The 26,546-nt window shown below is 50.0% G+C and overlaps 2 protein-coding genes across 5 annotated transcripts in view; both read right to left on the reverse strand.

The window, feature by feature from the left end:
* Positions 1–6,160: 6,160 nt before the first annotated feature.
* LOC117871785 (olfactory receptor 11L1-like) lies at positions 6,161–7,111 on the reverse strand. Its single transcript, XM_034759549.1, has one exon. The coding sequence runs from the start codon at positions 7,109–7,111 to the stop codon at positions 6,161–6,163; it is 951 nt and encodes a 316-aa protein (XP_034615440.1).
* A 6,312-nt stretch (positions 7,112–13,423) lies between these two features.
* The window catches only part of CTNND1 (catenin delta 1), a 44,308-nt gene continuing 31,185 nt past the window's right edge, over positions 13,424–26,546 (reverse strand). For 3 of the 4 annotated variants that reach the window (XM_034762170.1, XM_034762169.1, XM_034762172.1), the window contains 10 exons: positions 26,228–26,299; positions 25,049–25,207; positions 24,217–24,749; positions 17,725–18,188; positions 17,457–17,640; positions 16,933–17,050; positions 16,134–16,287; positions 15,761–15,778; positions 15,424–15,492; positions 13,424–13,683 (listed from right to left, as the gene is read on the reverse strand). In XM_034762170.1, coding sequence (XP_034618061.1) covers positions 13,439–13,683; positions 15,424–15,492; positions 15,761–15,778; positions 16,134–16,287; positions 16,933–17,050; positions 17,457–17,640; positions 17,725–18,188; positions 24,217–24,749; positions 25,049–25,207; positions 26,228–26,299 — 2,016 coding nt within the window. In that variant the 3' untranslated portion in view covers positions 13,424–13,438. The remainder of the gene's footprint in view (positions 13,684–15,423; positions 15,493–15,760; positions 15,779–16,133; positions 16,288–16,932; positions 17,051–17,456; positions 17,641–17,724; positions 18,189–24,216; positions 24,750–25,048; positions 25,208–26,227; positions 26,300–26,546) is intronic. The other variant, XM_034762171.1, reaches the window with a different exon arrangement.

Raw genomic sequence — 26,546 nt, forward strand, 5'->3', positions numbered from 1 at the left:
TCCGTATTCTGCTGCTCTCCTTTCTTCCTTGTGTCAGGATCCTGAACTCGACCATCTCATGGTCACTGCCTCCCAGGTTCCCATCCACTTTTGCTTCCCCTACTAATTCTTCCCTGTTTGTGAGCAGCAGATCAAGAAAACCTCTGCCCCTAGTTGGTTCCTCCAGCACTTGCACTAGGAAATTGTCCCCTACACTTTCCAAAAACTTCCTGGATTGTCTGTGCACCGCTGTATTGCTCTCCCAGCAGATATCAGGGTGATTGAAGTCTCCCATGAGAACCGGGGCCTGTGATCTAGTAACTTCTGTTAGTTGCTGGAAGAAAGCCTCATCCACCTCATCCCCCTGGTCTGGTGGTCTATGGCAGACTCCCACCACGATGTCACCCTTGTTGCTCACATTTCTAAACAGTCCAGAGACTCTCAGGTTTTTCTGCAGTTTCATACCGGAGCTCTGAGCAGTCACATGCTCTCTTACATACAATGCAACTCCCCTGCCTTTTCTGCCCTGCCTGTCCTTCCTGAACAGTTTATATCCATCCATGACAGTAGTCCAGTCATGTGAGTTATCCCACCAAGTCTCTGTTATTCCAATCACATCATAGTTCCTTGACTGTGCCAGGACTTCCAGTTCTCCCTGCTTGTTTCCCAGGCTTCTTGCATTTGTGTATAGGCACTGAAGATAACTCGCTGATTGTCCTGCTTTCTCAGTATGAGGCAGGAGTCCTCCCCTCTTGCACTCTCCTGCTCATGCTTCCTCCTGGTATCCCGTTTCCCCACTTATCTCAGGGCTTTGGTCTCCTTCCCCCGGTGAACCTAGTTTAAAGACCTCCTCACTAGGTTAGCCAGCCTGCTGGCGAAGATGCTCTTCCCTCTCTTCGTTAGGTGGAGCCCATCTCTGCCTAGCACTCCTCCTTCTTGGAACACCTCCCATGGTCAAAGAATCCAAAGCCTTCGTTCCGACACCACCTGCGTAGCCATTCGTTGACTTCCACAATTCAATCCACAGGGAGGATGGACGAGAACACCACTTGCTCCTCAAACTCCTTTATCCTTCTTCCCAGAGCCACGTAGTCTGCACTGATCCGCTCAAGGTCATTCTTGGCAGTATCATTGGTGCCCACATGGAGAAGCAGGAAGGGGTAGCGATCCAAGGGCTTGATGAGTCTCGGCAGTCTCTCCGTCACATCGTGAATCCTAGCTCCTGGCAAGCAGCACGCTTCTTGATTTTCCCAGTTGGGACGGCAGAGAGATGACTCAGTCCCCCTGAGGAGGGAGTCCCCGACCACCACTACCACCCGCCTCCTTCTCTGGGGAGCGGTGGTCGTGGAACCCCCATCCCTAGGACAGCGCATCTCATGCCTTCCAATCCGTGGAGTCCCCTTCTGCTCCCTTCCCTCAGATGTATCATCTAGTCTACTCTCCGCATTAGTACCTGTGGAGAGAACCTGAAAACAGTTACTCACCTGTATCTGCATTGCTGGTATGTGGACGCTCCTCTTTCTTCTTCTGGAGGTCACGTTGTCAATTTTCTTCACCGTCCTTCTGTCCCCGCTGTGCAGCCTGCTCTGATTCTTCAGAATGTTGTGCCCGTAGAAGTATATCCTGACGTCTGTCCAGGAAATCTTCATTTTCTCTTATGCAACGCAGGGTCGATACTTGTTTTTCCAGACCTTGAACCTTCTCTTCCAATATGGAGACCAGCTTGCACTTTGTACAGACAAAGTCGCTTCTGTCCTGTGGAAGAAAGACAAACATGGCACAACCTGTGCAGGTCACAACAGCTGATCGCTCACCATCCATATTACCTTCCTTCTAAGAGCTTCCTCGGCTGTTCCAGTAGCCGCTCAGAGAAGCCTGCGAGATGAAAGCCTCAGTGGGCTCTCCCCAGGTGAACTCCCAGTCAAACTCCCTCTGTCAGCCTCTCCGCTGTTCGCTGCTCAGCTGGTTCGCAGCTGACTGCCTTTTTATAACAGTCAGGCCCACTCAAGGCCCACCTGGAACATTGCATTGCTAAAACACGGAATATGTAAACACATTCCAGCAGGCCAGCACAAGAACACCCCAATGCAGCACGTGATAAAATGGTTTGACAAAAGTGATGAATAGTGATATTTTGTCTGAAACATCAGGAGTGAAAGTACAAGGGGAGGTACCAAGCGTGTCATGAAACGCGTAAGGTGAGACGTAAGTTGTTTATCCTAGATTGTTTGTCTCAGTCTATATACGTTGGGCTACCTCGCTTTAACCCTTCATCCAAGCTAGGAGACATTGGAAAGTCCCACCATTGCCTGAGCTGCATCCATTGTCAGGGCATACATGTGCTAGTGTACCTGTAGACATTGATCCAGGGAGCTAGGACCATGGTTCGTCGGCAACAAACCTGACCGAGTTCCTTCACTACTAAAATGGGTCTTGTGATCTCATTGGGCAGTTTGATCAGAGCCTGCTGTACGGCTGTTGTTAGATATTTGGCTGCATGTGTGTGTTCTCCCTGTGTGCTGCCCCAGCTCTGCACAGACAGTTGGCACAGCAGACCTTGAGCGAACTACCCGATGACCACAAGATTTGTTAAGGTACGAAGGCACCAGGCCAGGCTTATTGTCAACGAAGCATGGTAATAGCACCTGTCAGACTCTATGAGGATACTAAGACATGTGCTCATGACAATGGACACAGCTCAGTGAATGGCGGGACTTTCCATTCCCCCCTCGGATGGACAAAGATACTCCCTCTGAGATGTATATTTTTATACCCTCATACAAACAAATTAGTACTGCCCCTCTGACATAGTTAGTTGCTGCCCCCTGACATGGCTAGTTATTACCCATCACCTTGTACACGTTGGTTTGATTAAACATTTTTATTACGTACTGTTATCCTGACATTATCTTTTAGGAGGGGTTAGTGTGTTCCTGTTATTCTTGGGGAATGTTTTTGTGCCATTCTTGATATTGGGATATTTTGGTCTCACTTGATATTGGAATGTGTGTGCATGAGTACTCTATGCCTAGCACTTCTTAGGAATGTGTATTTTTGTAATATCAGCCCCGTTCTTGCCAAATGTTGTGAACTTGCAAGGAGGCAGAGCCTGACGTTTGCTTACCGCCTAACTTTTGCTAACTTTGCTTTATATCAGCAAAGCTTGCCCACTACTTTAACTTATACCAGGCCTCTAATACAAGGGCTTATATTTTAGGCTCTCTTCCTCCTTCATGGGCTAACTGACCAGAACCAGTGCAAGGTGCAGGAAGAACACACCTACACAGCCGAACATCTGACAACACCCTCCGTGAAAAACTCACAGGGGGTTCTGTTATTATAGATCCGTCGTACCTGCCTGAAAGGAAGCTGATGAGACCCAGGTTTTGGGGTGTGTCACAGGGTGGGGTTCCCTCACCCTGAATAGAGTCCTCACACTCTGCTGCATAGGTTGAACACCGTGTGCTTTATTTATAATGTGCTCTACAAGTGCTTGTCCCCCACAACAAAAGGCTTTTACCTTCTCCCCAGATGTAGGGCCAGAGATCTCACCTCTCTGAGATCTTGGGCTTCTCTAGCCCTTCCCTTCCAGTCGCTCTTTTAACTGTCCCCAGCTGACAGGCTGAATCACCATTTTAGCGGTTTACTCATCCAGTTTGGCCCATGTGGGGATGTTTGCAAAGTGCACAGACTGATGAGTCAGCTTCAGGGTGAAACCACTTTCCCTCCCTCCTTTCCCAGCCTACACCCTCAGCCCCCTTCGCACCCATTATATAAGGCAGTGCAGTCTCAGAACTAGCTATGGCCGGGGGGGAGGGGGAATGGGGGAGGGGGGAGCGTGCCTCTTCCTGGGTGGGAGTCTCAATGGTGCAGTCTCATCTGGATACTGTGCAGGACTGGGCATCCCATCTCCAGAAGGCTATCACAGAGTAGAGGGAGAATGATCAAGTGGCTGGGAAAACTGTCCTATGAAGAGCAATTGAAAAAATCTTAGCGAGGGGGTGGGGAGGAGGGGACAGGTTGAAAGTTTATAAAATCCTGATTGACCCTGAGAAGGGAGATTAGGAGCTGCTGTTCTCCCTGACTCCTAAGACAAGAACAAGGGGACAGTCAGTGAAATAGGGAGGTGGCAAATTCCACACTGATAACAGGAAGCACTTTTTCACATTGTACTTCATTAACCCGTGGAACTCCCTGCCAGAGAATATTGCTGAGGCCAAGGAACCTAGCAAAATTCAAGAAGGGATTGGTCATTTCTATGGATGACAAGACTCTCCAGAGTTATAACAGTCAATGTTAACAAATATTGTGTTGGGATATTAAACCTCCTGCTGCAGAGTATAAGCTGATCTCTGGCTATCAGAGACCAGAATGAGCCCCAATGTGGGGGCAGATTATCCCACATCATCTACTGTGGGGTCCTTACACCTCCCTCTGTGGCATCTGATACCAGCCACTGTTGGAGACAGGACACTGCGCTAGCTGGAGCTGGGCTCTGATCCAATCTGGCAATCCCTATGCTCCTAAATTACAGACGAAGGCATAACAAGATCCAATGGCCGGAAACTGAAGCTAGATAAATTCAGGCTTACTAGTGTTACAGGGTTACTAGTGAACAGCCATTTCACACAGAGCACAGGACATTTATTTAGGACACAAGCATTACAGAGGAAACATAATAAAATAATACATATTCTACATGCATGCTACGCTTACCAGGCATCGCCCATCTGCCACATGGAGTCCCCAGGGCTGGTACTTCTACAGGTTTGTTTAACTGTCTAGGGACTTGCCTTAATTCCCCACTAGTGATTCTAGATTCCACAGGTAACCCACCAGTGAGCCAGGACCGCAGACTGTGGCAAACCCAGGACAAACAGCTACAAAGGGGGCAGGGGTAGTAATCAGTCCCAGGGGGTTAAAAAGGCCTCTCCCAAGCCTCTGAGGAGAGAGAACCATGGGGAAATAAGGTTCAGGTGGGCAAGGGGTTACCAGGGAACCAATTAGGTTCCGCTGGCTCCAACTGCTTGGGACCTTTTTAAACCCTCCCCGGCGTGGAAGGGAGGGGGGGGAGAGAGAGTGAGAGAAGTAGGGAAGCTGCCCGTAAGCTAGGAGCAGGAAGGCCGCACTCTGTCCCCAGAAGGGAAGATAAACAAGCACAAGGGACTGACTGAGGGAAGGAATAGCCAGACCCTGTGCTACCTACAAGGATTTGCTTTGCCCAAGCTTGTGACTCCAAGGCTAAAAAGGACTGACCCTGCTGAGGAGAAGAAGGTACTTTGCCACAAGAGATATATACATCACTTAATACAATACAATGAATACCCCATGTGCCAATAGCGTCCGCAACATCTCAAAATAATAGTCTTTGATGTTTCCACACTTATAAGGTCTCACTCTGTCACAGCTTCCCACAGGACGAGAAAGAAGTTAATCTCCCTCCCCCCGCCAGATAGCAATACAAAGTAAGGGGAAACTGAGTCACGCCTATTTTTTCTATAAAAATAGATCAGCCGTTTCATGGTTCTCCATGGGGGAATGTGAGGTAGGTGAGTGTTATCATCGTTCCCATTCACAACGGGGGAAACTGAGGCACAGCAATGCAACCACTTGCCCAGAGGCACATACATCAATAGCAACAGTGAGCTTAGCCCTCAGAAAGCCCGATGCCCATAGCCCACCTTCGCTGACCGCTAGGATTTTTAAACTCTGGCACGCTCGCCCACCTGCACTGTCACAAATAGATGTATAAACCCCTCCTTGTGAAATGATCTACCTGTGCATGTACAGCCCTCCGCGCAAGGGAGAACAGTTGGGCTCTAGATAGGACCATAATAATAATTAATAATAACAGGAAAGTTCTGCTCTTAAAAGAAAAGGAGACACTTTAACACACCTTGAGTACATTGGTTTTATTGCTCGACCTCCATCCCTGCCTGGATAGCTCCGTCAGAAGAGTAACAAACTTCTAATCTGAGGGTCCAGGATTCATGTCCCAGTTCCAGCTGTAGCTTTTGGGGTCACACTCGATGATCTAATGGTCCCTTCTGGCCTTAAGCTCTATGAAAGATGCCTGGAAATGAGTCCCAGCCGGCGAGTCGGCTCCATGAAGATCATTCCTCTCTGCAGATGTACAGCCGGCTTGGCCACTCCTGATCCCATTGATGGGGTGTGATGAGGTTCAGGTCAGGACAGTAAAGGCAGCCTTCACTCTCCTCAGGGCCTTCCCCAGGGCTCTCTTGAAGTCCCTGTTCCTCAGGGTATAGATGACAGGGTTCAGCAGCGGGATGATAATGGCATAGAAGACCGACACCACCTTGTCCATGTCGGAGGCCTGGCCAGATCCCGGACGAATGTACATGAATATGACCGTGCCGTAGAAGATGGTGACGACGGTGAGGTGGCTGGCACATGTGGAGAATGCTTTGTGTCTCCCCGTGGCTGATGGGATACGGCAGATGGCGGAGACAATCAGGGTGTAGGAGGTGAGGGTCAGGAGGAAGGAGCTGAGCACCACCACCGCCGAGACCAAGAAAACCAAGATGTCAGCCACGTGGGTATCACCGGTTGACAGCCTCAGCAGGGGCCCTGTGTCACAGAAGAAGTGGTTGATTCGGTTGGTGCCACAGAAGGGCAGCTGCGAGATGAAAGCTGTGGGCAGGAAGGGGGTAAGGAAGCCACTCACCCAGGAGACGAGGGCCAGCCGGGCACAGGCTCGGCCATTCATGAGCACCGGGTAGCGCAGCGGGTGGCAGATGGCCAGGTACCGGTCATAAGCCATGGTCGCCAGGAGGAAGAACTCTGTGGAGCCGAAGAAGAAGAAGAAGTACATCTGGGTGATGCAGGCGCGGAAGGAGATGGCACGATGGCCGTGCTGGAAATCTCCCAGCAGCCGGGGCACCGTGACCGAGGTGTAGCACATCTCCAACAGGGAGAAGTTGCTGAGAAAGAAGTACATGGGGGTGCGCAGGCCAGCCTCCAACTGGGAGAGGGTGATGATCACCGCATTGCCAAGCAGTGTGACGAGGTAGATGGCCAGGAAGGTGGCAAAGGAGAGGAGCCGAAGCTCCCACGGGAGAGGGAAGCCCAGTAGGATGAACTCGGTGACAGACGTTCGGTTCTCCATGCTCATATTGGCCAAGGGTGTTACCTTCAGAGGAACAGCGAGTGTGAGAGAAGGAGGAGGAATGGGATGGGGGCTAAGGGCAAGAGGCAAGCAGAGAGAGAATTCAGGGACAGCAGGCACAGAGATCAGGGAAGGGCTGGTGCCTCTCTCTGTGTCTCTGCTGTGACCAAACCGAGTGCTATATTCTCTCCCTTGCAGGATACAAGATGCTCCTAGTATGTTATTTGCATCCTGCAAGGGGAGAAGAGGGATCTCTGGTGTCTTCTGTTCAGTTTTGGGCACCTTGATACCAGGAAGATGCCAGTGAAGTGGAGGGCCCTGGAGACCGAGCTATGGAAAGAGCAAGGTGCAATGTTTTCAGAGGAATAGTTTATTCGATGAAATATGCAGTTTTGGAGCTACCAAAACCATTCACGAGTTCAGGTTGAATTTCAGCAAAAAGTTTTAGCTAGAAAAAAAAAGATTGTTTTTAAAAAGTTGAAANGGCAACTACTTCTTCGAATAGTAGCCCTGTGGGTGCTCCACAGTGCCCCCCTGTGGATGGTAGGGGCTTTGGAGTTACCATGCTCTCAACCACTACACATGTAAGGCCAACTATGGTGTCTGACATAGCACCATGGGTGCTGGCATAGTGTTTAGCAAAGGTGTGCTCTGATGCCCAGGTGGCAGCTCTATATATCTATTAAGGGGACATTGTTTAGGAAGGCTATTGATGTAGCCATAGCAAGTGTAGAATGAGATCTGATGCCTGAGGGATGCTCTTTATTGTGTAGTTGGTAGCAGATTCAGATACAGGTGGAGATCCATTTAGCTAGTCTCTGGGTCGATATTCACAACAGAACAATCAAAGGGGTTGTGCGAGATAAAGAGTCTAGGTGACTTCCAGAAGGGTTTGGTTCTGTCTAAATGGAATGCTACGGCTCACCTGACATCCAGTGCGTGGAGGGCGGCCTCCTGAGAATCCCTGTGTGGTTTAGGGTAGAATGAGGGTAAGTATCATTTGCTTTATGTGGAAGGATGTAGCTACTTTCGGCAATAATTTCAGGTGAGGTCGTAGCATGATTTTGTCTTTGGTGACTACAGCGTAGGGAGGTTCAGCCATCAGTGCCCCTATTTTGCTGGACTCTTCTGGTTGATGTAATGGCCACCAGAAACACGACCTTCACTGACATATGTAGGAGAGAGCAGGGTGCTAGTGGCTCAAAGGGTGGTCTGGTGAGACATCTGAGTACATGATTCAGGTCCCATGGTGGAGTAGGTTGTCGGACTTCTGGATACATGTTCTGTATACCCACTAGGAAGCATCTCGTAATTGGATGAGCGAAGGCAGACGTCCCGTCTTATTGTGAAAGGCTGTAACAGCTGCTAGATGTAATTTAATTGAGCTTATGGTCAAGACAGATTCTTTGAATTCTAATATAGTAGATAGAGGCGCCGTGACCAAATCGGTTTGTTTTTGTTGGCACCACATCAAGAATCTCTTCCACTTCTGTAGGCAAGTATTTCTAGTGGTAGATAGAGTGAAACAGAGATTACTAAACAGCAGACTTTCTGAACAGTCTAGTTCTCCATTTTGAAACCACGTAGGAGCAATGCTTGAGGTGGAACTTCTCTGGATTGGGATGGAGTGTTTGGCCCTTTTTCTGTGACAGAAGATCCCCCATAAGGCAAGTGTGTGTGTGGCACACACTGCCAGGCGCAGCAGGTAGGGGAAATCAAGTCTGAGCCAGGTGGGGACAATCAGGATGTGTGCTCTGTTGGTCCGTATCTTGTCAATCAGTTGCGAGATTAAAGGTATCGGCAGGAATGCATACAGGGAGTGATGTGTTCCACAATATGGGGAAGGCATCCCCTAACGATTTGGGTGTTAGACCTGCTCTGGAGCAGAAGAGAGTGCACTATTGGTTAGCCCCATTTCTGGAATATCATTGAGGACATTCATGTATTTCCCATTTGTGTTCTTCTGAGAAGTGTCTGCTTAGCGTATCTGCTGTTGTGTTCCAGCACCCTGGTTGGTAAGATTGCCGTGATGTTTATGTTGTTGCGGATACACCAATTCCATAAGTTCCGGGCTTCTGTGCCTAGAGAGTGGGAGCAAGCTCCTCCTTGTCAATTGATATAGAGCATGCATGTGATGTTGTCGGTTAGTATGTGAATTGATTTGTTCTGTAGGATTGGCAGGAAGTCATGGCATGCGTTGTGTACTGCTCTGAGCTCTAGGAGGTTGATGTGAAGTTCAGTTTCCATCACCGACCATAGAATATCAGTGTTGGAAGGGACCTCAGGAGGTCATCTAGTCCAACCCCCTGCTCAAAGCAGGGACAATCCCCAGGCAGATTTTTACCCCAGTTCCCTAAATGGCCCCCTCAAGGATTGCACTCACAACCCTGGGTTTAGCAGGCCAATGCTCAAACCACTGAGCAATCCCTCCCCCCCACTTGCCCTATACGATGTGGTGGTCCAAACGAGCGCCCCAACCTATCAGGGATGCATCTATCGTGATAGTGAGTGATGGAAGGTCCTATTGAAAGGGGATGCCCATACAAACATTTTCTGGTTTCATCCACCAGTGTAAAGATGTGAGGACCTTTGGAGGCAATGTGACTCTTTTGCTTAGGTTGTGTTTGCTGGGCATATACACAGTGCTCAGCCAGCCCTAAAGACAGCGCGTGCCTTACGACAAAAGTCGTGCCCCCCATACGTCCCAGGAGCTGAAGGCAAGTCCTCACAGATGTTTGTGGACTCTGTGATCGTGGAAATGAGTGTTCATTGTCATGAACCTGTGGTTTGGTAGTATTGCCTTGGTTTGTACGGAGTCGAGGTAGGTGCCTATGAACTCCAGGTGTTGTGTCGGGGTTAGAGTAGATTTCTTTGAATTTATCTGCAACCCAGCTTGTGGAACAGCTCTATGGGTATTTGTACCATGTGTGTCGCCTCCTCCCAGGTCATACCTTTCAATAGGCAGTCATCCAAGTACGGGAAGATCAGCACCCCTCTGTGTTGTAAGTGTGCAGCTACGACCGCGAGTGTTTTTGAAAAAAAAAACTCGAGGGGCAGTGGAGAGGCCGAAGGGTAGGACTCTGTATTGGTAGTGGTTGGATCCTCCTGTGAACCTCAAGAATCGTCTGTGGGCCAGACGTATGGTGATATGAAAATATGCATCTTGAAGGTCAAGGGCTGAAAACCAGTCCCCCTGTCTAGTGCTGGTATGATTGTGGCTAATGTGACCATTTTGAACTGCGGTTGTGGACAAATTTGTTTACCTTCCGGAGATCTAAGATGGGTTTCCATCCACTGCTTTTCTTTTTGGTGAGGAAATAGTTTGTGTAGTAACCGTTCCCTTCGTATTGATGTGGAACTTGTTCCACAGCACCAAGATACAGGAGATAGTCCACTTCCTGCTGTAGGAGGTGCGTGTGAGAGGGGTCTCTGAAGAGGTACAGGGAAAGGGGGAGAGTGGGTGGTATGGAAAGGAATGGGAGAACATAACCAGATCTTATGATCTCCAGTACCCATTGGTCCATTGTTATAGCTGTCAAAGTGTGGTAAAATGGGTGTAAGCAGTGGCAGGAGTGTCCGATAGCGCTTAGTCTGGGGGAGGTCATTCAGACTCTCGACCAAGACTTCAAAATTGAGGTTTGGTAATGGATGATTGAGAAGACGGGGCCTGATGTTGCGGGGCTCTGTCTGAGGACGTTTATTCTGATTATGGTCAAAATGCCACTGTTGTTGGGGGTGAAAAGACACGTCTTTTTCTTTGATATGGTGTGTATCGGCATCGTTTGTTAGGTAGGGTTTATAGGCCTAAGGTACGTAATGTGGCCTGAGAGTCCTTCATTGTATGTAAACCTCATCTGTTTTTAGAGTAGAAGAGCTTTTTGCTGTCAAAAGGAAGGTCTTCATTTTCAGCTGTAGTTCTTTCAGGATTCCCAATGCCTGCAACAAGGATGCTCTGCGCATCACTACTGCTGTGGCAGTTGTTTGTGCGGCTGTGTCTGCCACATCCATTGAGGCCTGTAGAGCCATGCGAGCTGTTATTTGTCCCTTGGTCATGATGGCCTTGAGCGGGGGATGTTTGTCTTCAGGAAGATCCTCCAAGAATTCCTGCAGTTTGCCATAATTAGAGAAGTCATAATTTGCCAAGAGGTCAGAATAGTTCACCACCCTGAATTGGAGTGGGGCTGAGGAGTATATTTTACGACCAAAGAGGTCTAATCTTTTATGTTCCTTGTCCTGTGTGGAACAGAACTGGGGCTGCTTGCTGCGGTGATTGACAGCTTCCACCACCAGGGAGTTGGGCTGTGGGTAGGTGGAAGAGAAAGTCCATGCCTTTAGCTAGGACGAGTACTTTTTTCAGCCCTTTTACTGGTAGGTGGTGCTGATGCAGGTGCCTGCTATATGGCCTCCACAGGCTCCATTATGGCTTCGTTAATGGGGAGAGCAATCTTGGCTGCAAATCCTCCAACCATCCGCCTCAGCCGTTTGTGCAGCTTCTCTTGTACCTCCTCTAGTGTGATCTCCTGGCTGACTGCCACCCTGTTTCGGGAGGTCGAAGCTCCCGAAGGTTTTGGCAGGCTGAGGATTGCCTTTGTCAGAAGTTTTGCTGGTCTGTGACTGAGTTGCTGGTGTCTCCTGAGACGGCTGCAGGGACTTTTCCATCATAATCATTTTAATGTGGAGATCTGCCTCGCCATGCCCTCGCTTTTAGATTTGTACAGTGATTACATTTCTGGGGGATAGGAGTTTCCGCCAGGCAGCGGACACAAGATGCGTGGCCATCAGAGACGGGCATTGCTTTGTGGTAGGAGTCGCATCTCTGAAAACCAGGTCAGCCAGGCATATTGTGTCCTATGATTTTTCCCGCAACTGGGATGTGAAATGTGAAGAAAAATGTAGAAATTGGTTAAAATGAAAACTATTTCTACTGCTAATCTAAGAAACTAAATCTGAAGGGAATGAAAAAGAAAAATCTCTCCCCCCACCCCCTGCCGCCCAAATAACTGGCTAACTAAACTCTAAACTATCAAAGCTAAAACTACCATGTAAGCTATTTTCTTTTCTAAAGATTTTCAAAGCCGCAGCACTGCCACTGAGGACTGTAGAGAAGGAACTGAGGGGGGTCGGGTTGTGCGCACGCTACAAGGAGGCGCCAACACCACAGACAGCTGCTGTGCGCGCACCCCCTAACCGAGCACTGCTACCTAAAATCTCCAGTTTCCAGCACAGGGACGCACCAACACCTAAAGCAGGGCACCCGCAGGGACACTACTAGAAAAAGAAATAAGAGCTCCTGATTGGTCTTCCCTGCAACATCACCCTCGGTCACATCTGTCTCTCACCTCCTACAGCAGGAACTGCTTAGCATTCCTGCATGAGGCTTAACCTCAGAGAGCCCACCACCAGCTTGTGCAACCAGTTATAGTGCACACTAATACAGAGTTGATACCAAGAGCACAGATGGCTGAAGACACTGGGCAGAAGGGGAGACGTTGGCATTTATGTTGAAGGAGTGCCCAGGCATGGCTCCGGAGGGAGGGGTATGTGCTAGAATTAGCATTAGTCTCTCTCCATGACATTACTAGTGTCTTTGATGCCGGGTTGGTCCCAGTAACGAGTCTGGGAGTGGGACATGGCTCCTACAGCAGCTTTGATGCCATGGTAATGCTGGAAATCATCAGTTACACCAATGCCCAGGGGCCCCAAAAAACCACCCCACCCCCCACCCCGTGCAGCAGAAATCTGCTGCGGAAGGGGAAGACCCAGCAGCAGTGTCCACCCCCTGTCCCCAGAAGTGTCGGGCAGCCCCCCCCCTACACACACACACGCCCCCGCCCATGCCTCATCGTGGGCAGAAGCCTTGGGTGACAGGGGAAGCCCCTGCTTCTCCCCACTCCCCTCCGACCCCCCCGGCACACCTGGTCTCCGGCAGAAGCCCCTGCGCTCCCCATCCCCCGCACCTCCTGTCCTGGCAGAAGCCCCTGCACCCGCATCCATACCCTGTCCTAGGCAGAAATCTTGAGGGTGCCAGGGGAAGCCTGATTGCCCCCCCTCGCACACACCCCACACCATCCCCGCAAAAGCGCAGGGGTGACAGGGAAAGCCCCAGCACCTGGACACCCCCCGCAGCAGCCCTGGAGGAGCTCTCACCGCTGCAGCCCTAGGGCCAATGCACGAGGATAGAGCTTCTTGGGGCTGTAGTGGGGCGGTGGACCATGGGTGGAACAGGGGTTGGCCCCAGGAAGGGGCAGAAGGCCCCCCCCCCCACTTGCTCTGGCCCAGGACCCCAGGAAACCTTAATCTGCCTCTGGGTGCCTGGCCCCCCCTATGCCAGTACTAGATGGATGATCCCTCCTTTCTGATGTGCCCTAGCCCCACCCAGCTCCAAGGCTTCATTCTCTCCTCATTTTTAAGATCAAGTTCCCAGTCTGTCTCTCCTTGGAAGTGACTCACCGTCCAGCGACCAGCACACAGGTTCTGGATGGCTCCTGCTGAGGCCTCTAGGATGGCAGGGGTCTTGCTCTCCTTCAGCAGCGAGATATATATCCGGACTACTTCTGGTTGGAAGAGGAGCTCATACCCTACAAAGTGAGACAGGGAGTAACAGGTAAGGCTTATCCGAGAGGCTCATTAAGTAACCGAGTAAGCAATGGCCTATCCAGTAGGTTAGACAATTACACAAGGTGTAGGTTTTGCCTCTCCCCTTCCCAAGTGACTAGAAGTATAAGAACTGGATCAAACCAGTTTAGTTTTTAAACCATTGCCCCACAGCACTGGAAACTCGGGCAGCACAGCACTGTGGGTGCCACTCCTGCACTAGCCCAGACAGTTACTTCCGTCAATGAAGTGGTGTTCTGCACTTCAAGCAGCAGAGCACTCAGATAGGTGCTAGAATAATTTTTAAATCCTAAGGGGTTACTAATAAAGGGTCAGGTTTAGCTGTTTGATGCAGAGTGCCCCTTTAAGCCAGTGCTCTTACACCAGGCCAGATTTAGGTGAGGTACTGCTCACAGCAGCCAGCCACAGCATTGTCTGAAAGCTTGGTACAGGGAAGAGAGGGAGGACTCAAGCCTCATCACCAGTAGATACTCTTGGCGCCTACAGAGCTAGTTCAAGCAACTGTAATGTTTACAAAAGCCTTTCCTGCCTACACATGAGCACGGCAGGGACACTTCAACAGTGTTCACAGCCACAACTGTACAGAACAGGTCTTCAAGCCAGATCAGCTGGAAGTGCTGGTGTTGCAGTGACATCCAGGTGACATTAAGCAGAGGGGTTTAGTCTCCGGTCCTGCGAAGTGCTTTACTGAAAGACTCTGCACCCTTATCAGTGGGTATACAAGTCTCATGAGAATCTGTTCCTTTGTTTGGAGTAGGGCTGGTGAAGTTTAATTTGAAATTTTCTTTTTTTAAAATGGCCTTTTTGAAAGCTAAAGTTTCTGCAAAAAAGTTGTCTGAATTTTTTCATTTTGTCAAAAATGGAGTTTAAGTTTATTTCTTCTCCACACCTCATTTTCCAGTGGGGAACAGAGAGAGAAAGCCAAAAGTTCACAGATGTTTGAAGAGAGTTTTGAATTTTTCAAAGTTTTCATTCCATGGGTTTCAAACCCTCCACCTTTCCCAACCAGTTCTAGTTCTGAATGCCTGCAGCTCCTGGAGTTTAACACTCACTATTTGTTTTACCAAAAGGTGTAATGTGCACACAGAGTCTTCCTGGTTTCAAAAGAATCTGGGACATTTGCCAATACCACTGCTGTACTTGTTTTGCACAGCAGGGAAGTTAAAGTTAACAGTAGCTACTGGACACTTGCTATGACAAAGGTATACCTGTTATCGCCCTTACCTTACCTAAGTCATGTGTAGCTCCAGTCACCCTTGGTGCTTTTCTGCTTCCCCCACACACCCCAAATCACCACAGTATCTGAGCACCTCATACTCTTTAATGTATTTATGCCCAACACCCCTGGGGAGGCAGGGTAGTGTTGTTATCCCTGTACAGATTGGGAACTGAGGCCAAGTTACTTTCTCAAGGTCACAGTATGGCATGGCAAAAAATTGACCCCAAGTCCTAGGCTAGTGCCCTGACCACTGCACCATCCTCCCTCTTATAAGGGAAGTAGGAGAGGCTCTTCCCAGAACTCATGTGTGTCATGGCTTTATTATGCTAGGCAGCATTTATATTCATGTCATTAGTTGTCTGTATCTCCACCCCTCGTAAAACTGGTCTTCATTTAACTGGCTTCTATTTAATGGAGTTTGAGATAAGATCAGGAGGAGCTGGGGGAGGAGAGACGGGTAGAGCAAATGCACCAGGGAGTATACCTTTTGCAGGGCTTGTTCTTTTGGGAAAGTCCACTGTATCGGCACCAGGCTCTTCTAGAGGTTTTTTGCCTTCATATGGAATGAGAGTAGTGAATACAAGGTATTAGCATAGCTTATTCCACCACCTCCCAGCCAGATTACTCATTACACTTGCTCCAATTAGTGAGAGAATCAGAATAACTCTAGAGGTGCTCTTGGGATCGAGTGGGCATCTCCTACAGAGATCATTCCTTAGCCAGAGTTGTGAACATCCACCCCACATGCACCCACTGGGAAGTGGGCAGAGGAGAACACCCAAACTAACATGTAAGAGGGAAAAAGACAAGAGTGTACTCACCTCTGGAGAACCACTCATCTATCGGTGAAGCGGAGAGAAGGACAGGAGAGAGAGGAAGCAGGAGAGGAGAGATACCAACAGGATCACAGGGTGGTTTGGCAGGAAAGCAAAGGGGGAGGGGGGAGGGGGGAGGAAGAGAAGAGAGGAGATGGGAAAGGCTTGAAGTTAGTGGCGATCCTTCTGACATTTTCCTGACAACACAGCATATCAACCCACCACAGGGCCCTGAACACCAAAGGCTAGAGATACAGGCAGGGCAGTCTCACTGCTGTCACAAGAGGTCTTGAGGAAAGCAGTGATTTAGCCTTCTTGCCAAAGATTGTTAGTGCATGATAAGAAGCCTCATTTTCCTCCTCACTAAGACAGGCTTTACCTTTGCCTTTCTTGGCACCAAAGCAGCTGGCAGCGTGGGGCCCAGCGTTGTTGGCGGGGTTAAGAGGCATTTCCTGGTAGCGCTCAGCGTGCGGGATCTCACGGTGGACTTGATACGATAGGTTCCGCAGCAGGCAGACACAATTCTCGACCAGCTGAAGAGGGGAGAGAGAGTCATTTACAGTGAGACACAGCTGGCTTACTGGTCACCCGATACTTCAGAGCCATAAGGGATGGTGTGGAGGTTCAGATGTCACAAGGAGGAAGGGGTAACTGTTACTTGGCTTAGGGCAGTAGCTCTCCAGCACTTCCATGCTTCAGGCTACTGCTTAAGATGATAATTCCATCACCACCTCCCCTGCCTCAGATCCCCCACCCCACTGCTTGATCCTCACATTGTGCTTTGCTCTGTGGGCACCAAGGGCTCCGTCACCTGCTGGTGATCAACCCATGGACCAGTGTTTGGATACCATTAATTCAGAGCAGCCTCTACATCCAAGCACAGAAAGATCAGTCCAGGCTTCAAACCATTCTGAAACTCAGTCCCCACCCCCACCTTCAGAACATCAGGTGGCTCCAGAATCTCTCCCCCCCTCCCGGCCCTAGAAGGAAGCTGATGCTGAAAAGGAGGAAGGAGAGTCACAGGAAGGAAAGGCAGTGACTGAAGACAGGTCAGTAGAACATCTCTTCCTAAAGGCACTGTCAGAAACAAAAACAGAGCCAAATGCCAGCACAGGCACTGCTTTGGCCCTTGCAGCATGCTCCCATCTACTGGGGATGGGACCATGTTGCTCCATTACCTTACTGTTGCAGTCTTTCTGGCCAATCTCTGACTGGACAATGTATATCAAGGCATCCACCAACCCGTCGCACTCACGCAGTTTCCGACGAGCCTCGCTCCGCTCAGAGCTCACGTTTCTAGAGGGGAAGAGAGCACTGGAGGGTGAGACGGCCACAGTGGCAGCACCTCAGAAGGACTAGATTGCTCTCACTTTCCTGCTCCCCACCAAGCTGAACCACCCAAGTCTCTCCCTGACCTAGAGAAGAACTGAGCTAGACAAGTAATAAGAGGCACATCAGGGACTGATCATGCATCGGAGAGGCGATTAATACCTTCTCATCACCAGCACTACCACTGCCATGCAATTCTGCCTTTAGTCATCCAGACACCAAGTCTGGTCATCGCCCCTTCCCCAAAGAGCTATGGTGAAGAAGAAGCCACCAGCCTCCCGAAGGTGGGAGGGAAATTCCAGTTACAGCACAAGCTCAGCCTGAAGTGCCACAGGCTCAGCTGCCCCCTTCCCATCGCCGCTCCCGCAAATACCTAAGGCAGCCAGCGGTGTTGGTGAGCACCGACCCCCACTCTATGTGGCGTGGCTTGGAGTCCTCGTTGGGCTCTTTCTCCCAACCGGAGCGTGGGATGATGACCTCGTCAGTGAGGGCATGCAGCGCGTGGTCCACAATGGCCATCTTTATAGAGTCATGAGAAGAGAGATTCCACAACGTCCCTGAGACGGAGCACATGCAGCCAGTGAGACCAAGGCACTACACAGGTCCCCTTCCCCAGCAACCACTCCCAGACCACCCATTACCTGTGATGACCTCAGTGAGGTCCATGTCACGGGCCTTGCGCAGCAGCCGCACCAGGGCAGGGACACCATCGCAGTTCTTGATGGCAATCTTGTTGTCCTGGTCTCGGCCAAAGGAGATGTTCTTGAGGGCCCCACAGGCCCCATAGTGTACCTCCTTCTTGGGGTGGTCCAGCAGCCCTACCAGCACCGGAATGCCCTTCAGCTTTCGCACCTCCGTCTTCACCTTGTCGTTGCGGTAGCACAGGTGCTGCAGGTAAGCCGCCGCGTTGGATTTGACCGCGTCCAGACGGAAATTCAGCATGGCAATCACCTCAGGCAGCTCTGGCTGGCGCCAGTTGGCTGGCAGGGGCCCTCCCTTCCGCAGGCTGTCCAGGCTCGCCAGGCTGCCACGCTCATGCTGGGCCAGGGGGGCCCAGTAGTACTGATCAGGGGCCACCTCATCCACCAGCATATCCTCATAACTCCTGCAGAGGAGAGAGGAATGGAGTTAGAAAGGGGAACAGGGAATAAGCTCCATGAAGGGGAGCGGACCTCAGTCTCCAGCCCCTAGCGCTGGGAAACAGCAGAACCAGAGAGAGGTTAACAACAGAAATCCCATTGAGACACTGGGACTCTGAGAATGCTAGAAACCATATGCCTCTGCACAGTAGTATCAGCATCCCCTCATACAGGCCCCCAGGACCAGAGAGCTCTTTCCCTCGGTCTTCATGGTTCTTAGCTTCTACAATGAACCATTTCCACTGACACGTAGGGTGAAGGAGGCCAAATGTGGGTTTTTGTCTGCTAGGAGCTGGACTGTGGCCAGCCAGGTCCACACCCTCTTCTCTTCAGCCCTTCAACCTAAGCCATGTGATGGGAGCAGCTCCCTTGGCCTGGACAGATAAGTGTGCAATAGCATGACATTGCCCAGGGCAACTGCAGCTACTCTTTCCCCTCTACCCTTTGGGGCAGCATCTTACTAGGCTTATGGTGCCTGACTCAGAGCCCTAATCTCAGTCAGGGCACCTGGGTGTTACATCAGTACGTCATGATTATCCTCAGAGACCCTAAAACACACAGAAGCAGCAGCTCTACTTCCTTAAGACAGGGAAAGGTCTGCTGAACAGTTCCATCCTCTGGCCACTAGAGGGCAATGTAAATCCAGATAAGTCAGAGACGGAAGCCACCTATTAGGTCATTAAGCCTGCTCTCCCCATGCTAGTGAAGGATCGCTCCTATTTAGCATTCTCCAGAGCCTTGGCCAGGCTGGTTCTAAATGTTTAATGCAAAGAGGACTACAGAATTACAGAGTCATTAAGGGGTACAGACTCCTGTTAGTAGCTGGGTCAGATTTCAAGGGTACCCAATTCCTATGGGACACAATAAATAGTAATAGTGATGCATCAAGACAGTCAATTCCTCCTTTTCCCAGGAGTCATTGTGTAATGACTTTGAAGCTACCAACGCGCACCGCTTAAGCACAAAATTGCTTTTGACAAAATACTTTGAGAAGCCAAATGTGGACAGAGATGTTTCCACATAACTAATGTTGAAGTGATCACCCCATCAACTGGTGTGTGTGTGTGTGTGTGTGTGTGTGTGTGGTGGTGGGGGGGGGGGAAGAGACAGAGAGAGAGAGAGAGAGAAAGAAAAGGAGAACAACTTAAAAAGCAAAACAAAAATATTCTCCCTGAACAGAACGTGGCTCTGATCCTGGCCTAGGTGCTAATGCAATACAGACAAAATTACAGCGTTCCTACATGGGGACCAGCAAGGGAAAAGCCTATACCGGGGTAGGCAACCTATGGCACGCGTGCCGAAGGCGGCACGTGAGCTGATTTTCAGTGGCACTCACCTGGCCACCGGTCTGGGGGGGCTCTGCATTTTAATTTAATTTTAAATGAAGCTTCTTAAACTTTTTAAAAACTTTACATACAATAGTTTAGTTAGATATTATAGACTTATAGAAAGAGACCTTCTAAAAACGTTAAAATGTATGACTGGCATGCGAAACCTTAAATTAGAGTGAATAAATGAAGACTCGGCACACCACTTCTGAAAGGTTGCCGATCCCTGGCCTATACGCATGTTAGCACTGGAGTGGGACTCTGGAGGAGATGTCACATCAGTTCCCAGTCCTGACACAGACACGGTCACCCTGACCAAGTCTCTGCACATCTGGGCTACCCCTCTTCTGCAGAGTGGAGAAAACACTTTTCTCCCATACTTTGATTTGGTCTGTTTAATCACACGACAGCCCTACTTTGTTTTAATCCCTACAACGTTGAAATTAAATTGATCATCCCAGGCACAAAAATATACTCCTACTTGCCTGTCCTTTTATTATGGAAACAGAAAAGGTATTGGTCAAGGAACACGCATGGACAAAAATGGATTTGCCCATTTACTTGGATTGCAAATCCAAGAAGCCCAGTTTAAAAGTAAAGCCAGTCTTAAGAAAGAGGCGCTGCAGTAAGAGGCTGCTTAAAATGCCTTGCACGTGCAGTACCCATACAATGCAGTGTTCACACAAGTGTCAACCAGGCCTGAAACATACCAGGACAGTTATGTCAGTATAAGCACTAGTATAGACACACCTATACTGACAAGAACTGTTATACCAGTATCGTTTGTCAGGGAACTAGCGTACGCTATGCCTGTAGAAACCACTTTCTGTCATGCTGTACAAGCTGCACCTACACTAGGAGGGCTTGCCTGCAAAACTGTTCTAGTCTAGACAAGACCCCAGCTAGGTCCTGTACCTTGAATCAGCTTTGCCTAGAGGAGTATTTGACTGATCGTGCACTTGTCTCTTTGCATCTGATCACGCCTAGGACATGCCCACTCTTACAACACAACCATGGATTATCTGAAGGGTTTCTGATTCCACTCACTGGTGAGCATGCTAGATATGTATTAGCCAGAAGGAGTAATGATCTGATCAGTGGTACAGCTTCAGGTCAGACCAGTTACTCCTGTGGCAATTCTGTTTGAGAGTCACCCTCGGAAGCCATTTTGATTGGCAAGTTCTGGTCAATGGAGATTTTGCTGCTTCGCCACCATCAGTGGTTACCCTGCAATCCTGTGCCCCACAGCCACGTGCCATGGTGACAGGGTGGACAGATTGCGTGCCACGTCATCCTCTGCAGTCTGTGACAAAAGGCTGAAGCTCTAGCGACAACACCTGATCTCAGTGACAAGCCACACTGTAGACTGTTTGTTCCTATGCCATGGCTGTGGTCAGGACGGAGTACTCCTTAACGGTTACATCTGCTAACCCCAGTTCAGCTAAGTATTAAGCAGCCACCCTTAGTTGGGCTGCATCAGGACACTGGCAGTTCTGAATGCCTCTTGCTACTGTGAAAGGTCAACTTGTTTCTATTGACTCAGGACAGTCCAAGTGTTTCCATGGGAAAGCGAAGGAGGAAAGAATTCATCATCTACAGCACTTTGATCTCATTCAGTTTCGCATGCTGAGGATTTGTGTGCCCTTAACAAGTTGCAACTAGACATGCAAGATGGACCCATGTCCGTCATGGCTGATTATAACCAGTAGAGACACTTGGGGGCGGGGGGGGGGAGGGGGAGGAGGAGAGAAGAGAAGGGATTGTTAATGGACTTCCTTCAGGAGGGCAATTCGCCAAGCACACTTCAAAGTAAGTAATGTTTAGGACCTTGCTCAAAACAAACATCTTGGGGCTGTTAATCTTGCCAGGTACCATCTCCAAAAGTGGGAGATTTGAGACAAAAAGGTAATTGAGATAGTGGTGATGAGCCAACGCCAACAATGCTTGGATTCCATGGATTTCTGTGATTTTTATCAGCCAGTCTGTGGATAAAACAGAGCCTGTTCCACAGCTGGGGAGCTGGAGGACAAGGGCATGGGAGCCATACAGCTTCTGCAGTTTGTGACACCAGTGATGACAGAGTACTGCTAGCTGCCAGGTGCAAGGATGCTGACATGAAGCGACCTTTCAGTGAGTTCAGTCCTTCCCAGATGAGAGCCCATGGGGCTGTGCTAGGAGATTGGGGCATGCTCTGGGGAGAAGCAGAGTTCATCTAGTGCCCCTTCCTGTTTGGTGTCTGCATGAAGCCAACAGGGAGCTTGAGAGCCCGTTGCAGGTGCTGCAGCAACCCCAGGACACTTGTCTATATCATTTCTTTCACTGAGTATGGATCTTACAGCCTCCCACTCCTCCCAGACAGAGTGGGGGACCTGGATGGAAGAGAGGCTGCTGCTCAACCTAGATGAGGCATCAAGATGCCAGAGGCCAGAATGGCTGCAGACCAGGCTGCTCAGAAGAGGTTTCTCATTCCCAGTCCAGGCTCAGGACTAGCAAGTTTGATCCCTCTACGCCAGTGGTTCCCAAACTGGGGTTCATGAACCCCTGGGGGTTCACGAAATGTTACAGGGGGTTCTTGGGAAAAAATTCCCTAATGGCGGACAGAGCTGTCCTTAGGGACCCCAGGCAGCACGGGACCGGCAGCCTGGAGCTCCTGGACTTCCAAGAGCTAAGCAGATCAAAGCAAGCATTGCTATCACACTGAGGAGATTTAAACTTCAAGACTCCTTATAAGAAATGGAAAGGGAGATGGATACTTTTTGCTGTTTTTAAAATTAAATAGGCAGCTAATCTTGTTTTTAAAATTATGAAGAGCAAGTTTAAGCTTTGTTGTAACGTATGTTGTTTGCCTGGACTGCTCAAGACCTGAATGCTTGTGTAGGAAGAACTCTGAGTTGGCTTCTTAAATACCTTCTTGCTGTTTCATATCTGATACTCCTTGATGAAACATAGGAGCCTTGTCTTATAACAGGCTTATTCAAAGTGATAAGCTAAGTGAGATCTTGGAAGAATGTTGCCCTTTTCATAATGTAATAAATACTGTAATAAATAGTAATTTATAATAAATAGTGTGTAATAAGCATGTCATAAAAAGAAATTTTATATTTCCAAGATCATTGCTTTTATAGTTTATAAACAGGTAAAAAAAGAGAAAATCCCTGGAAATATTCATTTTTAAGAGGGGGTTTGCGAGACTTGACATTTTAGTGAAAGGGGTTTACAGGTTGTTAAAGTTTGGGAACCACTGCTCTACGCTGAGTGGCAGGGCTTCTAGCCTTTGGAATTCGTTCCCCTTGGCAGCCCAGAGCCAGAGCTAAGTGACCTTCAGGGCTCAGAGAGAGGCGAGTGGGGTTAACGGGATGCTGAACCAGGCCTTTATAGTTTCATTCTCTGCAATCAGAGACCAGCTATACAGCATCATGCATGCTAGGAATTTTACTGAGCATTCAGCTTTGGGGCTCAGATCCCCTCAGACACAGCAGCCCCAAGGCAGTGAGTAAACCTAGAGAGTCTCAGCTAAAAGGAGCCAAGACACTTGCACAAAGCCAAAGCCTTTCCACAGGTTTTTTTTTTTTTTTAATATTATATATAAACACACACACACACACACACACAAGCAGGTTGGAGCATCAAATACTTAGATAATATTTAAGTGCAGGCAACAACTTCCTGTGGGGCTGTTCCTGTCTGGTTCCCTTCCTCACATTGGCTCCTCAGTTTATTCTGTGTAATAGTACATTAGCAGCCCTCCTAGGACAATACAGTGTCACAGAAGCAGCAATGCCTAACTTTTATAGGACCACAGAGTGCAGTCATCCAGTCAAAGCAACACTTGGCTAATCAGCAAGGGAAGTGACTGATCTGCACAGGGGAACCAACTGCTATTGTCAGATTTGACTGCTTCTCCCCCACAGGGTGTTCCTTCAAGGGGCTGTGCAACCCAAGTCAGCCACCAGCCCAAGAATCAATCCTCCTCCAGCCTGAAACCTCACATCCTAGGATCCCAGCTCAGTGGTAGCTGCAAGTTTAAGCCTACACTGCGCTGAGACGTTCACATCTACATCGATGCACAGCAACAATGGATTGGTGCTGTTGTGCAGTGGCATGAACCAAAATGCAGCCTTTGCTATCAAACTATTATTTTGTTCAACCCAAACAGACTCAGGCTTGAGGGCCAGGCTCAGAGGAACAGAACCCCCTGCCAAACTGGCAGGGCGCATCTTGACAAAATGCAAAGGGGGGGGGGGGAAAGAGAGGAAACCAAGGAGTCGCAGGACTCAGAATCAGTCCCTGTCTCGCTCATTATACTTTGCCCACCAACATCAAAACCATGGGGCATGCTATCAAGAGACAGTATATCCAGAACAAAACCCTCTGGACAGTGCACGATAGCTCTATAGAACTCATTGCTGCAGGAGGTTAAATGCTGCAACTGCGTAATTTTAGAGTCAGCTAGATGCCAATTGGGCAATCTATGACAATTAGGCTCTGACACAGGAGTAATAACCACAGCCCCAATACACACACAAGCTATTAGTAGTTGCCTCATGGAGGTACACACTTTTGTTGGAATCACCCACTGCTGGGCACTAACGGAGGGAAGGGAAGGGGCACGTAATACTCAGAGGACAAGTGGCCTGCGACAGTGCGTAAAGCCTGCTGTTCCTACCTGAGTCGCCGCCTGGGGTCTGAGGGAGTCCCCGCCCGCCTGGCAGTGCCATAGTCCGGCATCATCCCATAGTCCATGTCTTCGTAGCCAATGCTGCGCTGGTCGTCTTCCAGGCCATATGGCTCTGGGTGAAAGCGGTTCAGGTCCACGTTGCTCCCCCCTACCCGCACCTGTGGCTGGGGACCGTAGATATCCTGACGGCTCGGGGCCCGGTAGCCATCCATGGCGGGACGGTAACGTTCATCGATACGGGTCACACGGGACAGGCTGCCATAGCTGTGGTCGCTGCCAGGGTAGCCGTCCTCATAGGGGCGACCGTAGCCATCTGGGTAGTGGTAGTTACGGGGGAGTGTGGCGGTGCCAGGCTGGCCCAGGTAGCTGCCAGGCCCCCCGTTGCCATTTTTACGGAAGTTCCTGTCCACTGTCTGGATGTAGTTATTGGAGACAGGAGAACCCTCCACAGGCAACCCATCCGGCCCAACGGGGACCTGCTGTACTGTCCGCGTGGTCACAGTCTTCACCACCTTCTTCACCTGAACAGATGGGGAAAAGGAGATGCTCTCAGATTACAAATGCAAGGGCTGCTGATGTCCCCTAATCATCCCAACTCCCCTGCTATCTCAGGCCTGGACTCCCTGAGCTCTGCTTGTGCCCCTCCATCTTGACCAGTAGCCCTCATCCCCAGCCTTAGTTAACAGTGCTACAAAAACATGCAGGATAGAAAGTTTAGTGCATATGCTGTCTCACCAACCCCAGGGGAGGGGGGGGGGGGGCAGGGGCAGATCAACACTACTGAAGACAAGACAGTCCCCTTTCTTTTACTGTCCCTCACCGTGGTCTCTGTGCGCCGGGTGGTCCCATCATCAGATGTCTCCACTGAGACAACAGACATGGCGCCCTCTGGGTCCTCCTCCATGGTATACGTCTCCTCCACAATCTGGCCAGGGTCCTGCATCCTGGGGATCGTGCTGTAGAGGAGATGGCTGCGGTCCTGGGATGAGGGAAGAGCACACCAAGTCAGCCCAGATTGTGACCAGCGCCAGCTCCCACCCACAGGAAACATTTGTGTGACCTTAGCTCTACCTGTACTGTCTAGGCAAGGATGCCCTGAGCCATCTCCTGGCTAGAGCAGCATTTCCAAAACAGTGGGTCCCAACCCATCAGTGGGTTGTGGGAAGAATCTAGGTGGGTCACCTGTCATTGCCCCCCCATCCTCACAGGCCCCAGAAGCTCCCTCAACCCCATTCTAACTGTTGCTAGGCTGGCACAGTAGGCAGAAGCAATGGTGGCCAGACCGGGGGTAAGGGGGAAGCCAAGCAGGGTGCTCTCCTCAGCTTGATGCAGGGGGAAGATGGATTGCATGGTCCCCTTGTTGGGAGGGAGATGCGTCAGTTGGGAGGTGGTGCATAAAGGAAATAAGAGGATCTCTGAGCCTGGAGGGCTGTTGTGTTTCCTGTTGGATCTGGTCTTCCATTCTCATTTAAAGGAGTGATGACAACTACATGGCTGTAGCAGGAGCCCTTAGAGTTCTCGATCCACAACACGGTCAGGGCAGGGAGGGGGGTCCCCCCCTTTAAATGGAAACCACTGGCTACAAGGAGACTGGTCCTGTGCTGCTGCTGCCCCCCACCCCCATGTACGTGATTGACCGGAGAGCCCACTCTCCAGCACACAGGCCAAGCCCCATCCCTCCAGCTGCCACTACATGGCACATGCCCTAGAAGTGAAATGGGAGGAGTGCCCAGGATGAAGGGATTTCTGGTAGGGTTTTCTGCCAAAAGTCAGAAAGCATCTAGCCAGAGGAGAGAGGTTTCCCTGGCATCACTCTTGCTTGCTGGTGGCTGCAGAGAAAGTACCACGGCACAGAGAGGGGTGGGGAAGCCTTGCCAGCAACACCTAAAAAGATGGATCCCTTCCACAAAGAGGAAAGACTAGCCACTGAGCCCCTGAACTCAGGCCTTGCCCCCTCACCCCCAACAAGAGGTCCCAGCTCTTCCCAGAAGTCCTTTACCGGTGGTCCGTTGAGTTTCAGATCTGGAAATTTCTGCCTCTCCGGGTCAGCATCGCCCAGGAAACGGCCGTTCTGAAACAAGCCACATCAGCTCATTATAATGCTTCCTTATCCATTGCCTCAGATGCATCATCCTGTTGCCTCCAAGCAAGAAAGGCCAGGCCCCATGCCCTTGGGGTTAGTGCCCCACTCCACCTTGTGAAGACTGTACTGACTGCCTCACACCCTAGTCTCAGCTCCAGACTCAGCAGCGGCCAATTCCAGTGCCCCAGAGGTTAGCAGCAGGTAGAGGTGGTAAGAGCAGCCAGGACGATTCCAT

Source organism: Trachemys scripta, chromosome 2 (assembly GCF_013100865.1).
Source record: "Trachemys scripta elegans isolate TJP31775 chromosome 2, CAS_Tse_1.0, whole genome shotgun sequence".
In the NCBI taxonomy this organism is placed as follows: domain Eukaryota; kingdom Metazoa; phylum Chordata; order Testudines; family Emydidae; genus Trachemys; species Trachemys scripta.